Raw genomic sequence first — 17,687 nt, 5'->3', positions numbered from 1 at the left:
AGATAACCACATATGTTCAGGTTACACAGATCAGCGATTACTGTCCATCCATGTTCATTATCTGCTTACATGCAGTATCCAAGTACGTACACATGCCAAAACACACGACCGCACATGGAGATGTGTATATCCAGCCTCCACATCTCACCCATCAGAAAGTCAGAGGTTTGTACCTCTAGAAAAAACGCAAACCCATCTGCTTCAGTCTTCCTCCACTGCCTCAGCCGCCAACACCATCTCTCACCTGCCTCTCTCCGAGGAGCCTCTCCCAGGTCCCCCTGCCTCCATTGTCATATCAGGCCATTTTTCTTGTAACTGCTAAGGAGAGCTTCAAAGTCCCTTCCATCAGATCATGTCTGACAGAATCAGATCACTATCCCCTACTCCCACTCCTGCCTTAGACCTTTCAAGAGCTCTCTGGCTCGTGGGCTACCGTCCGGACCCCACATGTGGGCCAGCTGCCTCTCCCACAGATCTTTGTTCCACTCCCACTGTGCTTCAGCCCTCCGGCCTTCTGACTTCCCAGGATGAGCCAAGCTCTTTCCTGCCTCCAGCTTTTGCTTTTGAGGTTCCCTCTACCTGAAATTCTCTTCCCTGCCTTCTCATATAGCTGGCTCCTTCCCCGTCCTTCAGATGTCTGCCCAGAGATCACCTGTTTAGAGGGCATCCCCAGATCACCCTTTCTAAGACAGATCCTGACCCCCCGCACCTGCCCAGGCATTCTCTGTTCATTCCCTTCAGGCCCCTTTATCAGTGTCCGAAATGATCTTGTTTACTAATTTATTATCAGAGCAGCCCTTCTCCGTCCCTGAGAATCTTCCGTCTTGGTCACCATGGTGCTCTGCTGCTTAGCACTGGACCTGTTGCCAAGTAAGGGCTTAGTCCACTTTATTGAAGAAATAAAGGAATCAATGAATAAACAGCCTGAAGTCACACATGCCCGAGAAGAGTTCAGAAAAGATGGACCAGCGGCGAGAGAGCTCTGGCCTTGCTTCTAACCCGCTGTCCTTGGTTTTACAGTATGAGCAGTTTGAGAGCACAATTGGCTTTAAGCTCCCAAACCACCGGTCAGCCAAGAGACTGTGGAAGGTCTGCATAGAGCATCACACGTTCTTCCGGTGAGCCTGCCCCTGCGCTGGGGCCCTGGGGTGGGGCCTTGGGGGCCAGGCAGAGGCCGTGAGTATACATGGATGCTCTGTGATGGGGAAGCTGGAGAAGGAGCTAGGAGGGAGGGACTCCGGGAAATCCCCCCTCCCCAAGTTTCTCCTTTTGTGGGTCACTTCAAGTTGTAGCCGGTGGGACAGTGGGCTAAAAGGCCAGCTGTGGTCCAGCCTGGGGCCTGGCAGCACAGGTCTAATTCCCCTCCTCCCTCCGCTGCAGGCTGGTGTCACCCGAGCCCCCGCCCAAGGGCTTCCTGGTGATGGGCTCCAAGTTCCGATATAGTGGGAGGACTCAGGCACAGACCCGCCAGGCCAGCGCCCTCATTGACCGGCCCGCACCCTTCTTCGAGCGTTCCTCCAGCAAACGGTACACCATGTCCCGCAGTCTTGATGGAGGTACGCCCCAGACTGGAGGTGGATAAGGGGGGCGTTTAGTGGGAAGAGGGGGCGTGCCAGCTCCCGCGGGATGAACGGAGAAAGTGGTGGACACCTCACCGGTTGATTTGCACCAGGCCCGGTGGCTCAGGAGCACTGCTGTCCCCAGGCAGCCCTCGGCGGTCTCGCCCAGTCTCTGGCATCTCTCCCACTAGAACGTGACATTGCCACTCTCTGGACGCCTGCAACTTCCCTGAGTCGTGGCCTCTTGGGGTCCCAGGTTCAGCCATATGGGTTTCTGGGCCCTCTCCTTAGGATGCTTAGTGAGTCACAGATTGTCATCATGCCAGGAGAATGGTATATGGTCACTGCAGTGTGGAGCTGGTGAGGCCTTTCTGACTGGAGGCTGAGGGTTTGTTGTTCCTGGTCATTCTTTTGGTTCCAGTGAACTGAATGACATCCAGCCACATGCTGTTCTCCATGGCCCTCATCTCTGTTGAGCTGACAGGTACCCTTAATATCAACGAGAACTGGCCCTACATTGTCCTGTAGCAAGCCGACCAGGGCTTCTCAAAACATAGTCACGGGTGAGCTGGTTAAACATGAAGATTCCCAGGCCTTGGCCCAGACCTGCCTCGGCACTCAGGGCCCAGGACCCTCCCCCAGGCTGTGCACACCGGAGTTTGTAGGAGAGGTTCAGAAGGCACATGGGCAGTAGGGAGATTCTGTTAGGCACATCTGAGTTCAAATCCCAGCCTTCATACTCACAAGCTGTTCTGCAGACCAGGAAGTGGTCCTTAAATATCCACACGTGAACGGAGGAGAGGTCTCAAGTAGCTAAACATTCCTTGTACCTGTTTCTTCTTCTGCAAATAAATAATGCTGACTTTGCTGTGTTACAGAGAGAACTAGGCATGGTAACACCTCTCTAACACCCCAAAAAAGTTCCTGGCACATAGAAGGACCTTAACAAATTATACCTAATAATAGTTTACGATTATTCTTGGGTTTGTAGAGGGTAGCTTAAGGTAAGAGGTGGGAACTTACATGGGGGAACAGTGGATACTCCCAGAACACATGGGGGCAGGCCTCCAGGCAAGTTAGTTCTGCCCAACAAATATTTTCTGAGTATTGGAATAAGTATGGCCCTTTCCTTTGAGGAGCTCATAGAATGGTAGGTTTGTAAGCATTTAAGGCGATGCAAGCCATGGGAGAAGTATGTGCAGAATACAGAGCAGCCACGAGGAAAGAGAGATTAATTCTGTCTAGGAGGGCAAAAGGGGCTTTGCAGAGAAGGTGACAACTGTGCAGGGTTTTGAAGGATATGTAGGAGTTTTCCAGGTGGTCAGGAGAGTCTGATACTTTGCTTGCAGTATGAAGGCGAGATCTGTCCCAGGATTCTTTGACTATGTTCAGAGAACATGCAGTTTTGCAGAGGTTCATTTGAGGCTGAGGAAGCTCCTTTTCTCCTTAAGTGGGCACAAGGCTGAGAGCTAAGATTTGTGCAAAGGGAAAGTACAGGCTCTCTATTCTCCCCTGCAGCTTCCCTTGCTCTGCCAGGGCCTAAATGAAGCCCAGATTGTGCACGGTCGCAAGGATTGGTCTAGAGGTGGTGAGGCTCATCCAGGCGGACCAGAAGTCTGGAGTCTAAGCCAGGAGACCTGGGTCTTTGTCCTAAGTCACTGAAATGTCATCAGTGGGACCTTTCCTCTCTCAGAATCTCATATTATCCTTTGTAAAATGAGGATAAGGATTCCCATTCTAGCCATCAACACAAAGGATTGTGTGGATCAAATGAAATAATGTGCAGAAAAGGGAACTTTGCCGAGTGAATATATATGAATAGATAGGCTAATTATTCTCTTTTAATCTAGGCCAATCCCAAGGATAATCTGTGTTCTGGTCATTTGAATTCAGTGTTTTCCAGCCATTTTTTTCCCCACCAAGACATAATCCATGGGCATAGTCTGGGTTATGCCCAGTGCCTAGTGTAAAGCCCATCATTCCATGCCTTCTTTCCTATTCAGAGAACTACTTTGGAATACCAGTAGGTGAGAAGGAGTCCCCTTGAATTTCCCCTGATTTATAAATATTGCAGGAGTCCCCTTGAACTTCCCCTGATTTATAAAGAGGCTAAATTATTTGCAAATCTCAGAACTTTAGCTTTCACTGCTACATAATGGTCAAGCAAGTGTCCGTCACAACCACCATGACAAAAACCTCACCATTTGTGGACCAGCACTGATTGAATTGGCTTGCTCTGTGCCAGTCTCTCTTCTAAGTATTTATATATATGGAGCTTATTCATTCCTCCCCCAGCTGCCTAAAGTAGGTATTGTTTATAGATGAGGAAACTGAGGCCCAGAGAGGTTGTGTAACTTACCGAAGGTCACACAGCCCAGAAGTGATGGATTTGAGGTTTGAACTTGGACTCTGGTGCTGTAGAAGTCAGAAGGGGGTCTGGGGCTGGGAGGTAACTGCGTGACCTGGACAAGGCTTCCTCCCCTCTCTGTGTGCTGGCTCCTGATCCCCGATGTGTCGAGGATGCCCCACTTCAGCCATGGTTGGGCGGGTGGCAGGACTGGCTCCTCGTCTGTCCCCCTGGGAGAGGTCTTACACAGCCACCCGGCCATCTCTGCCCATTTTAGCGGAGTTCTCCCGCCCAGCCTCGGTCAGTGAGAATCACGATACAGGACCTGACGGTGACAAGCAGGAGGAGGATGGCGAGTCTGGGGGCAGACGGTCAGAGGCCGAGGAGGGAGAGGTCAGGACCCCCACCAAGATCAAGGAGCTAAAGGTAGGAGTCTGGCTTTCTCAGACCCTCTGACCTGGGATCAGGAGGCTAATTCTGGGTCTAGCCTTGGCCTTGGCCTTGAGGTCTTCCCAGCGGTGGGAGAGCACCCTTGTTCCAGGCTGCACCACGGGAAGGGCCTTGCCCAATACCTCAACAGCGCCTCATGGGGGGTGGGAGGCTGCTCTCCCTGCACCCTTGCCCTCTTTTTGTCCTGCTTCCCCACGGGGACACTTTGACCCCTAGAGGACTCCATTGTCCTCTTGCCCAGTTTTAATTTGCCCCTTTGACTGTGATCTGGGTCCCCCTTCCTCCCCAGAGCATGATGGGGTGTCCCTTGTGGGCCCTCACAAGGGTGAGGTTCAGGTGTGTCCCCTCCTGCTGCCCCACACATTCCCCACATACCTGTACACACACTCACATGGGGACATGGGGTTTCACTAGCATGCGTTTGCTCACAGTTGCAGACCCCTCTTACAGGGAGGGTCGTGTACCCAGATGTGCACGCAGTGGGCACACACACGGGCGGGGGCGCATACAGGTGTAAATGTTCCCATCCGCGCAGTTGCCGCTTGGAGCACAGGCCCCTGAACACACAGGCTGATGGCGGAGGCATGAGTCCCCAGAGCCCTCACGTCCCCTCTACTGAGTGTGACTGTCTGCTTTGCCCACAGTCCTCCAGCCCCCTTCTTCACCTCCACGGGCTTGCTCCCTGCCTCCCACCCCGCCCTTTCTGTCTACCTCACTGCCCCGCGGGTGGTCCACCAGCTTCCCTGGCCTCTGCTCCCTGGGAGAGAGCCCTGTGGGCTACCTGCTGCACCGTACCGGGCCAGCGCGGTGCCTCTAATCCATTTGTTCTACTGACCCTGCTGGTTCCTTCTCCTCCTCTCGCATCTCGCTAGCTGGAGCAGGAAACCACGCCGAGACACAAGCAGGAGGTACTGCATGGGACCTGTCACCACTTACCCAGCCATTCACATCCCCAGCTCATTTGTCACCATCCCATAGTTCATCCCAGGCCCATATTCTGCACCATCTCAGCTTCAGCTTTGCCTCTGCTCCTCCTCCCCTAAGGCCCCTTCCTTCCCCTCCCCACCTCCCCAACCACCCTGACTCCCCCCCCCCCCCCGCCCCTTCAGACCCCCCCCCCCCCCCCCCCCCCCCGCCAACTGGTTCCCCTGCCCTCCCCCCCACCCCAACCAGCTTCCCCCACCATCCCATGCTTCCTTCCCATCCTACCTGTGTCCATCAGCTCTTCCAGGCCATTCTGTGCTTTTATTGGTCTCATCTCCCCTGCACCCCCAAACCCTTCCTTAGACTCACTCATCTCCTCCCTCCACTCATCTGTGTCCTCCCTGCCCTCACCCCAAGCTTCTTTTTGCATCTCCTGGCAACCGATATGGCAGTGGGCGTGCTGGGAGGGGGGCAGGGAGGAAGCTCCGAATGCTTCTGCCTCTTCTCAAGCTCCAGCTGTCCCTCCCTCTGGGTGGGGCCTGCTGCTCCAGCCGGGAGAGCTTCTTCTTTCCTCCTCCCTCTCCTCTTCCTCCTCTTCCTGGTGGCTTCTCGCAGCTTACTTCTTGGCTTTTCTCGGCTTTAACAACTTCTTCCCTTTCGCACAGTCCCCAGCTCTTTCTCTGCACCTTTGCTGCCAGAGACGCGGGTCTCTTGGGCCTGAGGGAAAAGACCAAGGGCTGGGACCTAAGGGCTTGGCCTTGGCATCACGTGAGCTGGGTTTCAGCCTGACCCTTTGAGGGTCGTGGGTAAGCCCCCTTGGGCCCCAGCCCCTCATCTGCACAGCAAGACATTTGGACTAGGTTTCCCCAAAGCCCTTAACCTTAATCAAGGATCCCAGGGTTCCACTGCTCTCTCTCACCTCCGAGAACACTGCAAGCGCCCAGAGGCCGCGTGACAGGGTCAGGCTAGAAGGTCACAAGCCATATCCTGGGTCCGTTATAGCTCAAACCTACCCCCTTGTGCAAACTCGATCCATCTGACTTCTCCAACCTTGTTGTAAGGCCGTCCTGCTCAGGAGAGGACATGGGAAGTACAGACAAGTGTCTAGAGGGAAAGCAAGGCTTTGGTGGCATCAGTCTCTTCCCCGAGGCAACTCACACATCTCAGGGCGGATCTGCGGGTGCCAGAGATAAGCCAGGGGAAGATTTCAGCCTTTCCAAGAGCAAGCTTGTCTTCTGGGCACTTCTTCCAGAGTCTGCCGATTTGACTGCCTTGCAGATAAAGGTGCTTGAGCCAACAGCCCGCAGAAGCAGGCTGCTGCTCACCTGACCTGGAGTGGGTTACTCTGTCCTGCTTCACTGGCTTGAGCTCGGGCTAGGGAGTTTAATGGGGGACATGCCCCTGATGCCCCTGATTCCCGCTACCCCGGGCTCAGCTCTGGGATTTACCTCTCTCCTTCCAAGTCTCCATTTCTTCTGCCCTCTTGAAGGCCCTGCAGCACCCCTGTCTCTGGCCACAGCTCACTCTGTTTCCCCATGAGGAGTTGGTATCACAAGTGTCCATAGGACCCTGAGTGATTAGTTAAGGTAGTAGCTCACCATAGATGGCCCTGAAAACCGTCTTTTCCTGGTTCCTGTGCGGGAGCAGGGCTCATTTTTCTGGGAATCCCTGGCTTTAGGAGTATCTGAGAAGCTCACCTCTTGGGCTGACAGGGGCCTGGACTGGGGATCCTGCTAAGCACAGGGACCAGGACCCCGGAAGTCAGGGAGTGGGCCAGAGCAGCGCAGCGAACAGGGTGGGCCAATTCTCCCTGTGCCTTGGTTGTAACCAGAAGGAAGTCACCTCCATGCCCAGTTGAGATGGGACACACAGCACCAGAGGGGACTCACCTAATTTTAGGGGATTTGGGTTGCCTTGAGAGTTCTGAGGCCGGAAGCTAGGCAAGGGGGAAAGAAAAGGTAGTGCTTGACCGGAATCCTCCTCTTCTTAATCTTAATTGCTTTTCGTTCCTCTGTCTAACCTTAAGTGCTTTGAGCACCTGTTGGGGCTAATCATCTCTGCACCGCTTGGCTCCTGGGGTGCAGTGAGGGTGAGATGGACTCATGGACGGGAATCACCTCGCTGATGTAGGGCAGCGATGGCCATGCTTATCATCCCCTGCTCAGAGCTGTTCCTCTAACACACACTGCCCTCTCCATCCACCCCTAGTTCCTAGACAAGCCAGAGGATGTCTTGCTCAAGCACCAGGCCAGCATCAACGAGCTCAAACGGACCCTGAAGGAGCCCAACAGCAAGCTGGTCCACCGGGACCGAGACTGGGAGCGGGAGCGCAGGCTGCCCTCCTCGCCCGCCTCCCCCTCCCCCAAGGGCACCCCTGAGAAAGTCAACGAGGTAGGTCTCACCCTGAACCCCTCAACAGGGGCTTTGGGTAAAGAGGGTCAGGAAGGTTGCTGTGCACCAGCTTACACTCCTCCTCCCACCCGTGTGCCTCCCCCAGTTGCCGCATGAGGGGGTGATGGGGTGCGGTGGGGTAGGGTGGGGGGCTAGAAAAGCAGGTGCTGTTGATTAGATAGGCCCCACGTCTGACCAACAGAATCAGAATATTTGGAGCTAGAGCCCTGGGATCAGCATTTTAAACAAATACCCCCAGACAATTCTTGTGCACCCTAAACTTTGGGAATCCCAGCTGTTGTATCCAGTAACCAGATCCTTTAGTGCCTGTTGTGAAAACACAGATGGGATATGTGTGTGTGAGAGGGGGGGTGGTTCCCTGCTGCAAGGATCCTCAGAGCCCACTAGAGGGGAACAGATCCTCCAAGAAAATCAGACCTGCACCTCTTGCTTCAGAAAAGGATCCCACACCCACCTGCCTTTCGGAGTGGAAAGCATGGGGTGTTTTCTCAAATGCAAAAGAGATAAAGATAGGATCATGAGAATTCCTGTATTTATAATTCTAAGCTATTATTTTTAGCAGTGCTAAATCTTGGCAAGTATTTACCCCCATTTATACTTCGGTGTTTTCTCTCTAGCACTGCTGCTTCCTTGTCTCAAACCCAACTGATCTAGACTTTCACCACCTGGGTTTGATTCCTGCTAGCTGGGTAACTCTGAGCTTATTACTGAATTTCTCCGAGCGTCCATTAGGCAGAGATAATAGAAGTACTGACCTTGTGGCAGTGTTGTGAGGACCCAGGGAGATCAAACACACAGGAGCTGGTAGAGGGCCTAGATGCTCAATAGGGGTTTAATGGTTCATTTCGAGAGTCCTGGGACTCACAAAGAAGGGTTATTTCAAATCCGAACCGCTTTTTTTCTTTTGTAAAGATTTTATTTATTTATTTATTAAAGAGAGAGAGAGAGAGAACTTGAATGAGTGCGGGAGCAAAGGGAGAGGGACAAACAGACTCCACGCTGAGCAGGGAGCTTGACACGGGGCCTGATCCCACAATCTTGAGATCATGACCTGAGCCGACATCATGAGTCAGATGCTCAACCAACTGAGCCATTCAGGTGCCCCCCAGAACCCCTTTTAAAGTTGGAAGGACCCTCAGGACCTATTTGGTGTGAGCTCATCACTTTACAGATGGGGCACTGAGGCCCAGAATGGGAACACATTTGTTCAGTGTCAGCTGGTAGAAGAGGGGCCAGAACCTGCTTTTTTTGTATCCTGGCCGTTGTATTTGCTGTTACATCACAGCTGCTGGGAGCAAGACCAAATCATGGGAAGACCAGGATAGAGTCAACTGTGTACGTACTGCCCTCGAATGCTTTGAAATTTGGTGATGCAGTCCTGATCTAATAAGTGAACATTTGATTGATGCCGGATAACAGGGCCTCACTGGGGGAGGCTGCTGTGTTAGTTTCACTGGCTGGTGATTCACAAAATCACCAGGGATCCTTTGAGGGCCTTTATGTCCAATGCCATGGAAGGGCCTCTGGGGTCACCCCTGGCACTCTGGACTGGGCCATGGGGGCCGGTCCACTCCTCCTGGGTACAGGCACCACTCCTCCTGCCCTGGGACTCTTAACCAGAGTGGCCTGGTTGGGACTGAGGAGGGATGCAGAGGCTTTTGAACCGGTGGGACTCCTGCAGAGAAGGGCAGGATGAGCCATGGGGAGGTGGGCTGGGACGCTTTTGGTGCCTCCGAGGAGCCTGACTTAGGAGTGTGCCCCACCTGCTGGTCATAGCTGGAACTGCAAGAAGATGGGTCTTATTCAAAGGTGGGGTCTGTTTCAACACTTGCCCCTCACTGTTACCCCAAGAGGTGTAGTCCACAGCTAGAAAGAATTCTGGTTTAGGAGATCACCTTGGAGCTATGGGCCATTTGACTGGTTACAGGCCCCACTGGCATTTAGAGGCCCTTGAAGATTTGGGAGATGGGGAGAAGCTGTAGACAAAGACTGGACTGGCTTCTTAGGTGAGTGATATCACCTCTCTGAGCCTTGCTGCTAGTCAGCACACCTAAAGGGAGACCAGAATTGTCATTGCATAGGATTGCTGGGAAGGCTGAGTGAAATGATGGGCATAAAAGCACTTTATAAACCAGAAAGTGCTGTACAGTAATGGGGCATTGCTGATGGTGACTGGAATCCGTGATTCTTCCAGCCTGATTGGGCTGGAAGAGGGCTCTCCTGCGGGGATGTGTCATCAGAGATCCTAGTGGCTTTCTCTTATATTGTTGGGCCTCATCTGAGCCAAGGGGAAAACAGTAGGAACTTAAATCAAAATAAGGACTCCAAACTTTTTTTGTTGTTGTTTTAAAGATTTTACTTATTTGAGAGCGAGAGCAAGAATGCATGAGCAGGGGGAGGGGCAGAGGGAGAAACAGACACCCTGCTGAGCAGGAAGCTCATTGTGGGGCTAGATCCTAGGGCCCCAGGATCATGACCTGAGCTGAAGGCAGACGCCTAACCAAGGGATCCACCCAGGTGCCCAGGACTCCAAACTTTCAAGAAAAGTTCCCATTTGCCAAACCCGGGTTTTCATTTCAAAGATGACTTTTTGAGGGGCTAAGAGCCCAGTTGCAGGATTGAACCATTGCCTAAACCAAAAACACCCAGGGCAGACTTGGAATCAGAGTCTGAATGGTATGGCTCCTCGGCCTCCTGATTGAGAGCCTCTTGAACAAAAGTGGTATGTTTCTGCACCCTCTTGAGCGAGGGCAGGGAGAGAAGGGTCCAAAGGCACGGTGCTGGCTGGCAGCTGACCGTGGGTCTCCCTCCCTTAAGGGGCCACAAGGGGCAACTCTTCTCTCTCTTGTCCCACTGGCTTCTTTCTGACCTAAGCCACAAACTCCAAGGGTGTGGGATTTACAAAGCTGGGCTATTTACGGGCTCTGTGTGTGTGTCTCTCCTGCTCCTCTCTCTCCCTTTCTTCCTTTCTTTGTCTCTCCTTCCCTTCCTCCCTCTTCCCTTCCCTCCGGCCCTGGGCCTCCCCTGCAGTCCCGGAGGACCCAGGACACCTCTCCACAGGACTTGGCACCTGAGCCTGGGACGGCCACAGGCTGGGAAGTGTTCACTCAGAAAAGCCTCGCAGCGTCTCCTGAGGTTACTGTCAGCACTTCCCCACCCACACATAGCGACCCTACTGGTCTCAAAGAGACCCCCTTCTCTGGGGTGAGGGGGGTGGACCAGGCTCTGCCATGCAGGTCGAGCAGTGGGTAGCCCTTGTGTCCCCATGCTGTGACAAATGACTGTCCCCATGCCAGGGATCCATAAAGGGCCGGCCCCTCCCTCATCCATTGTTTCTCAGGAATCAGGACTGAGATCATATTCTGGAAAGACAGGACAATATGAGTCTGGCTCTGGCTTCAAAGGGGAGGCCGGAATGATCTTCTCTTGGGCCCTCCTGACTTTAGAGGCAGGTTCTGACATCTAAGCTTGAGATCAGGGGTCATCACACCTAAATGTCTTCTCCCCTGGGGTCTTTTCTCTGTTTAGATGCCTGGGTGAGGTCTAACAGTGGCTCCGTAGGGAACGGTCCTACATTCATCCTTCACCTTTGTCTTCTCCAAACTCCTCTTGACAGGCAAGCAAAAGTGGGCGTCTTGCTCTAAGGAGCTTCCTTGGGGTTGAAGAGATGCTGGTCAGGCCAGCATTCTAACGAGGAAGGCATTACTTTTGCACCCTGGACAGCAGCCGGAAGAGGGCTCTTGGGACTTGTTGTGTCCTGCTAGGCCTAGAATCTAGGCCCAGGGAGGGAGGGCTGCATCTCCCTCTATGCCGACAGCTCAGGGGCTGTCACGATTAGACAGTGCTGACAGACCATCTGGGTGGAACTTCCTTCTCCCTGAGATCGGAACCTCCGTGTTATGCATAGTTTGTATGAGGGCATCTCCCTTTTTTAATTCCCATGGAAAAATTTTCTAGCTGCTGAAAATATGCCAGAACAGTAAGAGACATGAGTCAGTGACATAAGTGGTAAGACAGAAATCACAGGTCTACTCAATTTTTCCTCAATGTAAAAATCAACCATCAGCACTCTTTCTTGAGAGGAGTTGGACAGGAGTCAGTAGCCTCCCAGGGTTAGGGAAATAGTGAGGCCCCAGAGCACAGAGATGCTCCTGGAGCAAAGGACAGTTGCCCGGACTCATTGTGGTGAGGAGGGGCAGTGATAGGGGGCAACAAGCGCCCTTCTTCCGCATCCCTGCAAATTGTCTTTCCAGCGACTCACACAGAGGGCGATCTTTGTGGTTCTTCACGGGGAACCAATTTGGCTTCAGTCCCTACTGGGAAGTTTTCATATTGAATTAAAATCTGCCCTTCTGAAGTACCTGTCCGTGGGCCTCGCTGTGCCCGCTGCTGCCCAGAGATCCGCTGGGCATCCTCCTGCCTGGCATCCTCCTCCAGAGTTCAGCACCTCCCCTCCCCCTGAACATTGCTTTCTTCAAAGATGTTTCTCCCAGAGTGTGGTTTCTAGAGGGCTCCTTGTCCTGCCTCCCCTCTTCGGGGTGTCTTCTGTAAAGAACAGGGCCCAGAATGTGGCCCAGAGCCCCAGGTGGTGACTGAATAGTCCAAAATCCGCAGAATCGGCTGGTTGGAGACTTTCTGTTTTTGGAGGCTTGCGTGTGGACAGAACTGGTCTGCGTCCTCCTCCGGCTTTTTCTCCTTGCTGCAGTACCTCCAGCTGGTGGCAGGGGGCGCTCTGTGCAGGTTCTGAAGGTCCTCGGGCTCAGGGACTCAAGCAGGGCTGGCAGGTATCATCCCATCTCGCATCCTGGAAGGGGATCCGGTTGGCTTTCAGACCAGCCCCCAGGGGCAGGTGCAGCCCCCCCCCCCACCAGGGCTTTGGTGCCAGTAGAGGTTTTCTCTCTTTTGTTCAGTCTTTTTTTCTCTTCAGGATTTTCACTTGTTAAAAGCAGAGCAGCTTCTTCCCTTACCGCACACTCTGTGATCTGTGCAATGGTGATTGCTCTGCGAACCTCAGTTTCCCCTTTGGAAATAAGGACAATAGTACCTGCTTCACAGGTTGCCATTTGGATTACATTTAATCGCCTTAGACAAAGGGATGGCATTGTCTGGCAAAAATTAACTAAATAGAAGTACATGTTTCCTTTTTTCTTCCTGTGGAGCCTTTCTTTCTATACCGGACTAGTTCCCACCCCACTCAGCCTACCTTCCAAGCTACTAGTTTCTAGTTAGACTTGGGGCAAGCCTATTCCAGAAGGGGTCTCCCTGACCATCTTTGGCCATCATTGCCAGACTCCTGACATCAGGACAAGTGGAGACCTGCTTCGCCAGTAGAAGAGAAAAAAGACGTGGCTTCTACAGGCCCTCAAGGCACTTCTCTCTGGGATGGCTCAATGGTGTTGTCCTGAGGCTTAGCAGCCTGAAGTAAAATACCACAAAACCTATGCCTGGACTTTCCTCTTTCCTCTTACCTCTCTTGCCTGTTGGCAGGATTCTTTCAGTGAGGTTTGATTTCCTGAAAACCATAGAGATTTTGCTAACATGGATTGAGGGAGTGGAGGTAAGAGAGTTTACAGCGCTCCCTGAACCTTCCCAATCCTTCACGTCTTATGGGATCTGATAGACGCCTCGCCAAGTCATAATCGGCGTCAGAGCCCAGGTATTTACATCTGTCCCCTCCGCTGGAGGTGTCACTCTGGCACATCTCACCAGGGATGCACTTTCCAGAACTTGGACTCAGGGACTGGATTCTAGGCCTCCCTTTGCCCCCAGCTCACTCTCTGGCCTTGGACATGGTGCTTTCCTTTTCTAGGCCTCAGTTTCCATATCTGTGCCATAAGGGGCTGGAGTCAGAGCAAGGATTTCAAAGGAGGGTGGTACCTTGGCACGGGGGCAGCCGAGGCCTCCAGCTTCCAACATGGCAGCCTGTTTCTGGCTTGCATATTGGACTTCCATTGAAGTTTTATGTGAAGACGGTATTCTGTGGCTGCAAGATTAGAATGCCAATGGCTTTCTGGCCTTTTTTTTTTTTTTTTTTTTAACACTTCTGAAGTCTGTTGTTCCCCCTGCAGTGCTGTTTAAAGGGCTCTGGGAGAGACAAAGGGCTGCTTTGTCAACAGGCTGACAGCGCCACATTCTTGTTGGTGCTTTTGACCAGTGATGACTTTTCCTTCTGTGATGTCTTCTGCTCAGCCCTTTCCTACTCTTCCCATGGATTTTGTCACAATTCTCCAAGAATAGGCCTTGGTATTCCTCTCTTTGGGAATGAAGCCCACAGAACTCAAGCTGTTCAAGCCATTTTGGTGACTGGCACTGACCTCTTCAGCTGAACATTTGACATTTTTCATTCTAATATCTTTCCTTCCCAGAAACTCTTGGAGAGAAGTCAGGTTTCAGGCTGTGGCTCGTGGAATTTCATTCAACGTTTCCCCTCTTGACATGAGACTGCATTTGGGATCCATATTCTTAGATCGTGAGATAAGTCAGCAAGGATCCCAGGCACTCTTTTCCTGACTCTGCCATGAACTAACTTGACTTTGGGGAAGTCACTGACCTTCTCCAAGTCCCAGTTTCCCCATTTGCACAAGGAGGAACTTGGACTAGAGGTTGTCTTAGGAGTTGTTTTTGCTCTAACGTTCAAAGATTCCAATGTTGTAAGTTACTTTCACCTCTGATAGTGGCAGTTTTATTATTAAGAGAGGAAGAGGAAGAGTCCGGGCCCATCCATGGATGCCCATTGTCCCATGATTAACATGGGGAGGGCATGAGACCCCTGTCCCATCTTACTAAGTTGGGGTAGTGGTTGAGGGGAGTCTGTAAATAATTTGTTGGGTGCCTTGATGGGAAGGGGAGCCTTGATGAGGCTGACTGGCATTGTCATGCCTTTCTCTCCCCTGGCCAGTTCTGGGGACATGTTGACCTTTTGGTCCTTCTTGCAGAGGAAAAAAGGGACCTGTTCTTCAGGTTCCTGACATTTCATGTTAACTCTTCTTGCTCCAATTGAAACACAGGGTTCAGAGCATTGGGTATTTATAGAAAGAGAGTACACTAGGCCAGAAGAACTCAGTCTCCTAAAAGTGACCACCACGCAGCAGGAAGAAAGTAAGGCAGGCCTCGCAGATATCCTTGCTGATGGCAGACTCTCCAAAGTAGACATCCTGGTGGATAAGTTCAAAGTCGAAGTGGCCACAGAAGAAATGGTGGGAGTTAGAAGAGCAAAGACCCAGCAACAAGGAAGAATGATTGCAAGCCCTGAAGACTTTGAGTCAGTGTGGGAGGAAGGCCCCTGGGTCAGGAAAGGCCCAGGAGGGGCTTCTCTGGCTGCAGGCTCTGCCCTGGCAGAAAACCTCTTGGAGGGCTCCCAGTTGAGGGTGGGCACTGGGGAGGCCACCATCAAGAAGCGCTGGATCTCAGGTGGTCAGCTGGAGGGCCAGACGGAGCTGAGGAAGGAGCTGGAGGAGTTCCAGACTTGGGGAAGACCCACTGCCTCAGGGACGAGGTCAGCAGAGGCCGATGTCCCTTCTCCAGCCTCCGACAAGGGAGGACTCCAGTCATTTCTGCTGGACCCAGCCCAGTCGGAAGCCAGAGCTGACTCGAGTGATGAAACCGAACCTTCCTTTGCAGAGAGGAGCTTCTATCTGAACTATGGAGAGAAAGATTCTGAAGACCGAGTCCTCCCTCCACCTCTGGAGGAAAGGGAAGAGTGCCTGGTCACCCTTCCCGTTGATGAGACCAGGCTGGAGCTCGCAGAGAGCTCCGCACTGAATTCCTCAGGCCCACAGGGCTCTGCTGCAGCTTCCAGCAGGAGCAAGGACCAAGAGGGTGAAGCTCACAAGCCTTCTTTAGAGGAAAGGGCAGGGTCCCGTGGGAACTGCAGAAGACCAGGTGACCTGGAGGCCTTTGCTGAGCAGCTCAGTAAGGGACCTTCTCCAGGGCAGACATGTGCTGAGGACTGGGAAGAAGCTGGGCGGGGGGTGGAAGGAGAATTCAGCTACTCAGCATCCAACCTAGGCATGGAGGAAGAGGCCCCCAATGGTGGAGATTTGGTGGAAAAGGCTGAGAACAGTCCCCCAGCAGGATGGAAGGACCACACACCTCACAGCGCAGGGGCCATGCACCCAGAGCTCCCAGTCTGCGCCCTTCCCCGGACCACCCCTCCTAATGATGTCAGGAAGCCAGCCAAGCCAGGCAGAGGCAACTTTCTGCCCCAAGACCAGGGCCGGGTCCACATCCAAACAGGAGAACCCGTGACAGAGGACAGAAAGGCCTCAGCGTTTCTTCAGATGGAAGTGCTCGCCCCCCTCCCAGCCTCTCCTGGTCCCTTTCAATCTCAGGCAGCTCTGGAGGAAACTTCTCCAAGCCCAGCCCCTTATGGGTCAAGGGAGCCTCTGCAGCTTGGGGATCCTTTTGGAGAACAGTCCCCTGTGTTTCTCAAACATGCCCATCCTCTTAAAGAGAGCCCAGAGCCCAAGGACCGAGGAGGACCGTTCGTGACCTCAGATGGAGGTGAGCGCCGGGCACCTCCCGTTGCCAGCAGAAAGCCCAGAGTTGTCTCCGAACGAGCCGAGGGGGCTGTACCCCTGGGGTTGATGTTCCCTTCAGGGAAGCCAAAGGAGATAACCTCTTTCCAGGCTGCGGGCCAAGAGGGGTCCCTGGAAGATATCAGCAAGACCTCAGTGGCCAACAAAATTCGGATCTTTGAGACCCATGGAGCTGAAACTCGCCGAGCGAGTCAGAGTGAAACAAGGGCCCTCATAAACGAGTTGTCTTCAGAGGCCTCCGTGGGTCAGGTAGAGCAACAGCGGAACAAGCTTCTGGACCTGGGCTTCGTCCAGCTTCAGCCCCTAGGGGACTTCGCCGGCCCCAAGGCCACCCATTCCTCAGTGACGCTGCTGGCTGCCAGCCACTTCAGGGAGGACATTGCTACCACATCTGCCCAGGAAGGATGCACGGACCTCGAGCTCATGTCCCCTGATTCGGGCTGCGAAACTGCGCTGGAGGAAACCACCATGGGCACTGGCCACGTGAGCCCCCGCCCCCGCCGCTGCCCCTCCCCTGTGGGGGAGCAGACCGCATGCTCCGTAGCTCTGTAGAAGCATGTTTCAGGGGCCCCTCGTCATCACTGCGATCAGAGGCTGCTTGTCCATTCCTATGAGTTCTCTTCCCGACACGGGCCTGAGGGTAGCCCGGGCGGAATGACGGGTTCATCTGCTTGGCCACTGTTAGCTTAGCCACAAAGGTCCTCAGCTTTTGGTGTGACCTGGTGCCCAGAGGGTCACACCCCCCCACTGGAGAAGGTGGCATCACCGCCAGCCGACTACATACTTGCTTTGCCTTGCTGCCCCCACCTGCTGGGCTCCTACCTGTTTTGCTTGGCTTGTCCAACGATCTTCCTTCATCTTTTCCCTTCCCTGGTTCTCCCGCCTTGGGGAAGCTGACAGGCCAGAGGTTTCCATCCTTCACTGCTGGCTCCCTCTTGGTCCCACTGCCAAGTTCCTTTCTGCCTGCTTAAGACTAACTATCTTCTCTAATCCAGAACAAATCCGGAGATGCGGTCAGGGAAGAGAAGCCCATCACCAGCTTAGCAGCCAACCCTCCTGGAAAAGGGGGGCACCTGAGATTCGCCAGCCCCTCGGGCCCTCAGGTCTCTGCAGCCCCCCCGGTGCCCTGATGAACCTGGTCCTCTCCGCCTGGCCAGGGTGCATTGCTGCCTTCGACTCCCACCTGCTCTGGCAATGCCGTCTGTGGCAGCTCAACTCTCGCTTGTCTGGAATGTGTCCTCACACCTCTCAACCTTCCAGAAACTGGCTAAAATGGAAGCTAAGTCTAGCAAGTGAATCTCTAAGTGCACTGAATCTCTAGAACCTGAAGCCAACTACTTTAAAAAAAAAATGTATATATACATGTATATATATTTGGTGGGTGTTAGATTGGGCTTTAAAAAGACTGTTCTGGAACAGCCAAAAATGTGCATGTGGTGTTTAATCCCTGACAGGCCA

The 17,687-nt window shown here is 53.2% G+C and overlaps 1 protein-coding gene across 16 annotated transcripts in view; it reads left to right on the top strand.

The window, feature by feature from the left end:
- Positions 1-17,687, top strand: part of EPB41L1 (erythrocyte membrane protein band 4.1 like 1) — a 122,292-nt gene that overhangs the window by 81,576 nt on the left and 23,029 nt on the right. For 6 of the 16 annotated variants that reach the window (XM_044263104.1, XM_044263108.1, XM_044263100.1 and 3 more), the window contains 8 exons: positions 1,021-1,118; positions 1,381-1,556; positions 4,184-4,332; positions 5,229-5,264; positions 7,489-7,671; positions 10,723-10,827; positions 14,700-16,712; positions 17,225-17,332. In XM_044263104.1, the coding sequence (XP_044119039.1) occupies positions 1,021-1,118; positions 1,381-1,556; positions 4,184-4,332; positions 5,229-5,264; positions 7,489-7,671; positions 10,723-10,827; positions 14,700-16,712; positions 17,225-17,332 (2,868 nt within the window). The remainder of the gene's footprint in view (positions 1-1,020; positions 1,119-1,380; positions 1,557-4,183; positions 4,333-5,228; positions 5,265-7,488; positions 7,672-10,722; positions 10,828-14,699; positions 16,713-17,224; positions 17,333-17,687) is intronic. The other 10 variants (XM_044263111.1, XM_044263116.1, XM_044263112.1 and 7 more) reach the window with 6 other exon arrangements.

The sequence above is a fragment of the Neovison vison genome, chromosome 8 (assembly GCF_020171115.1).
Source record: "Neovison vison isolate M4711 chromosome 8, ASM_NN_V1, whole genome shotgun sequence".
NCBI classification, from domain to species: domain Eukaryota; kingdom Metazoa; phylum Chordata; class Mammalia; order Carnivora; family Mustelidae; genus Neogale; species Neogale vison.
This window is presented reverse-complemented; position numbering and strand designations above follow the sequence as displayed.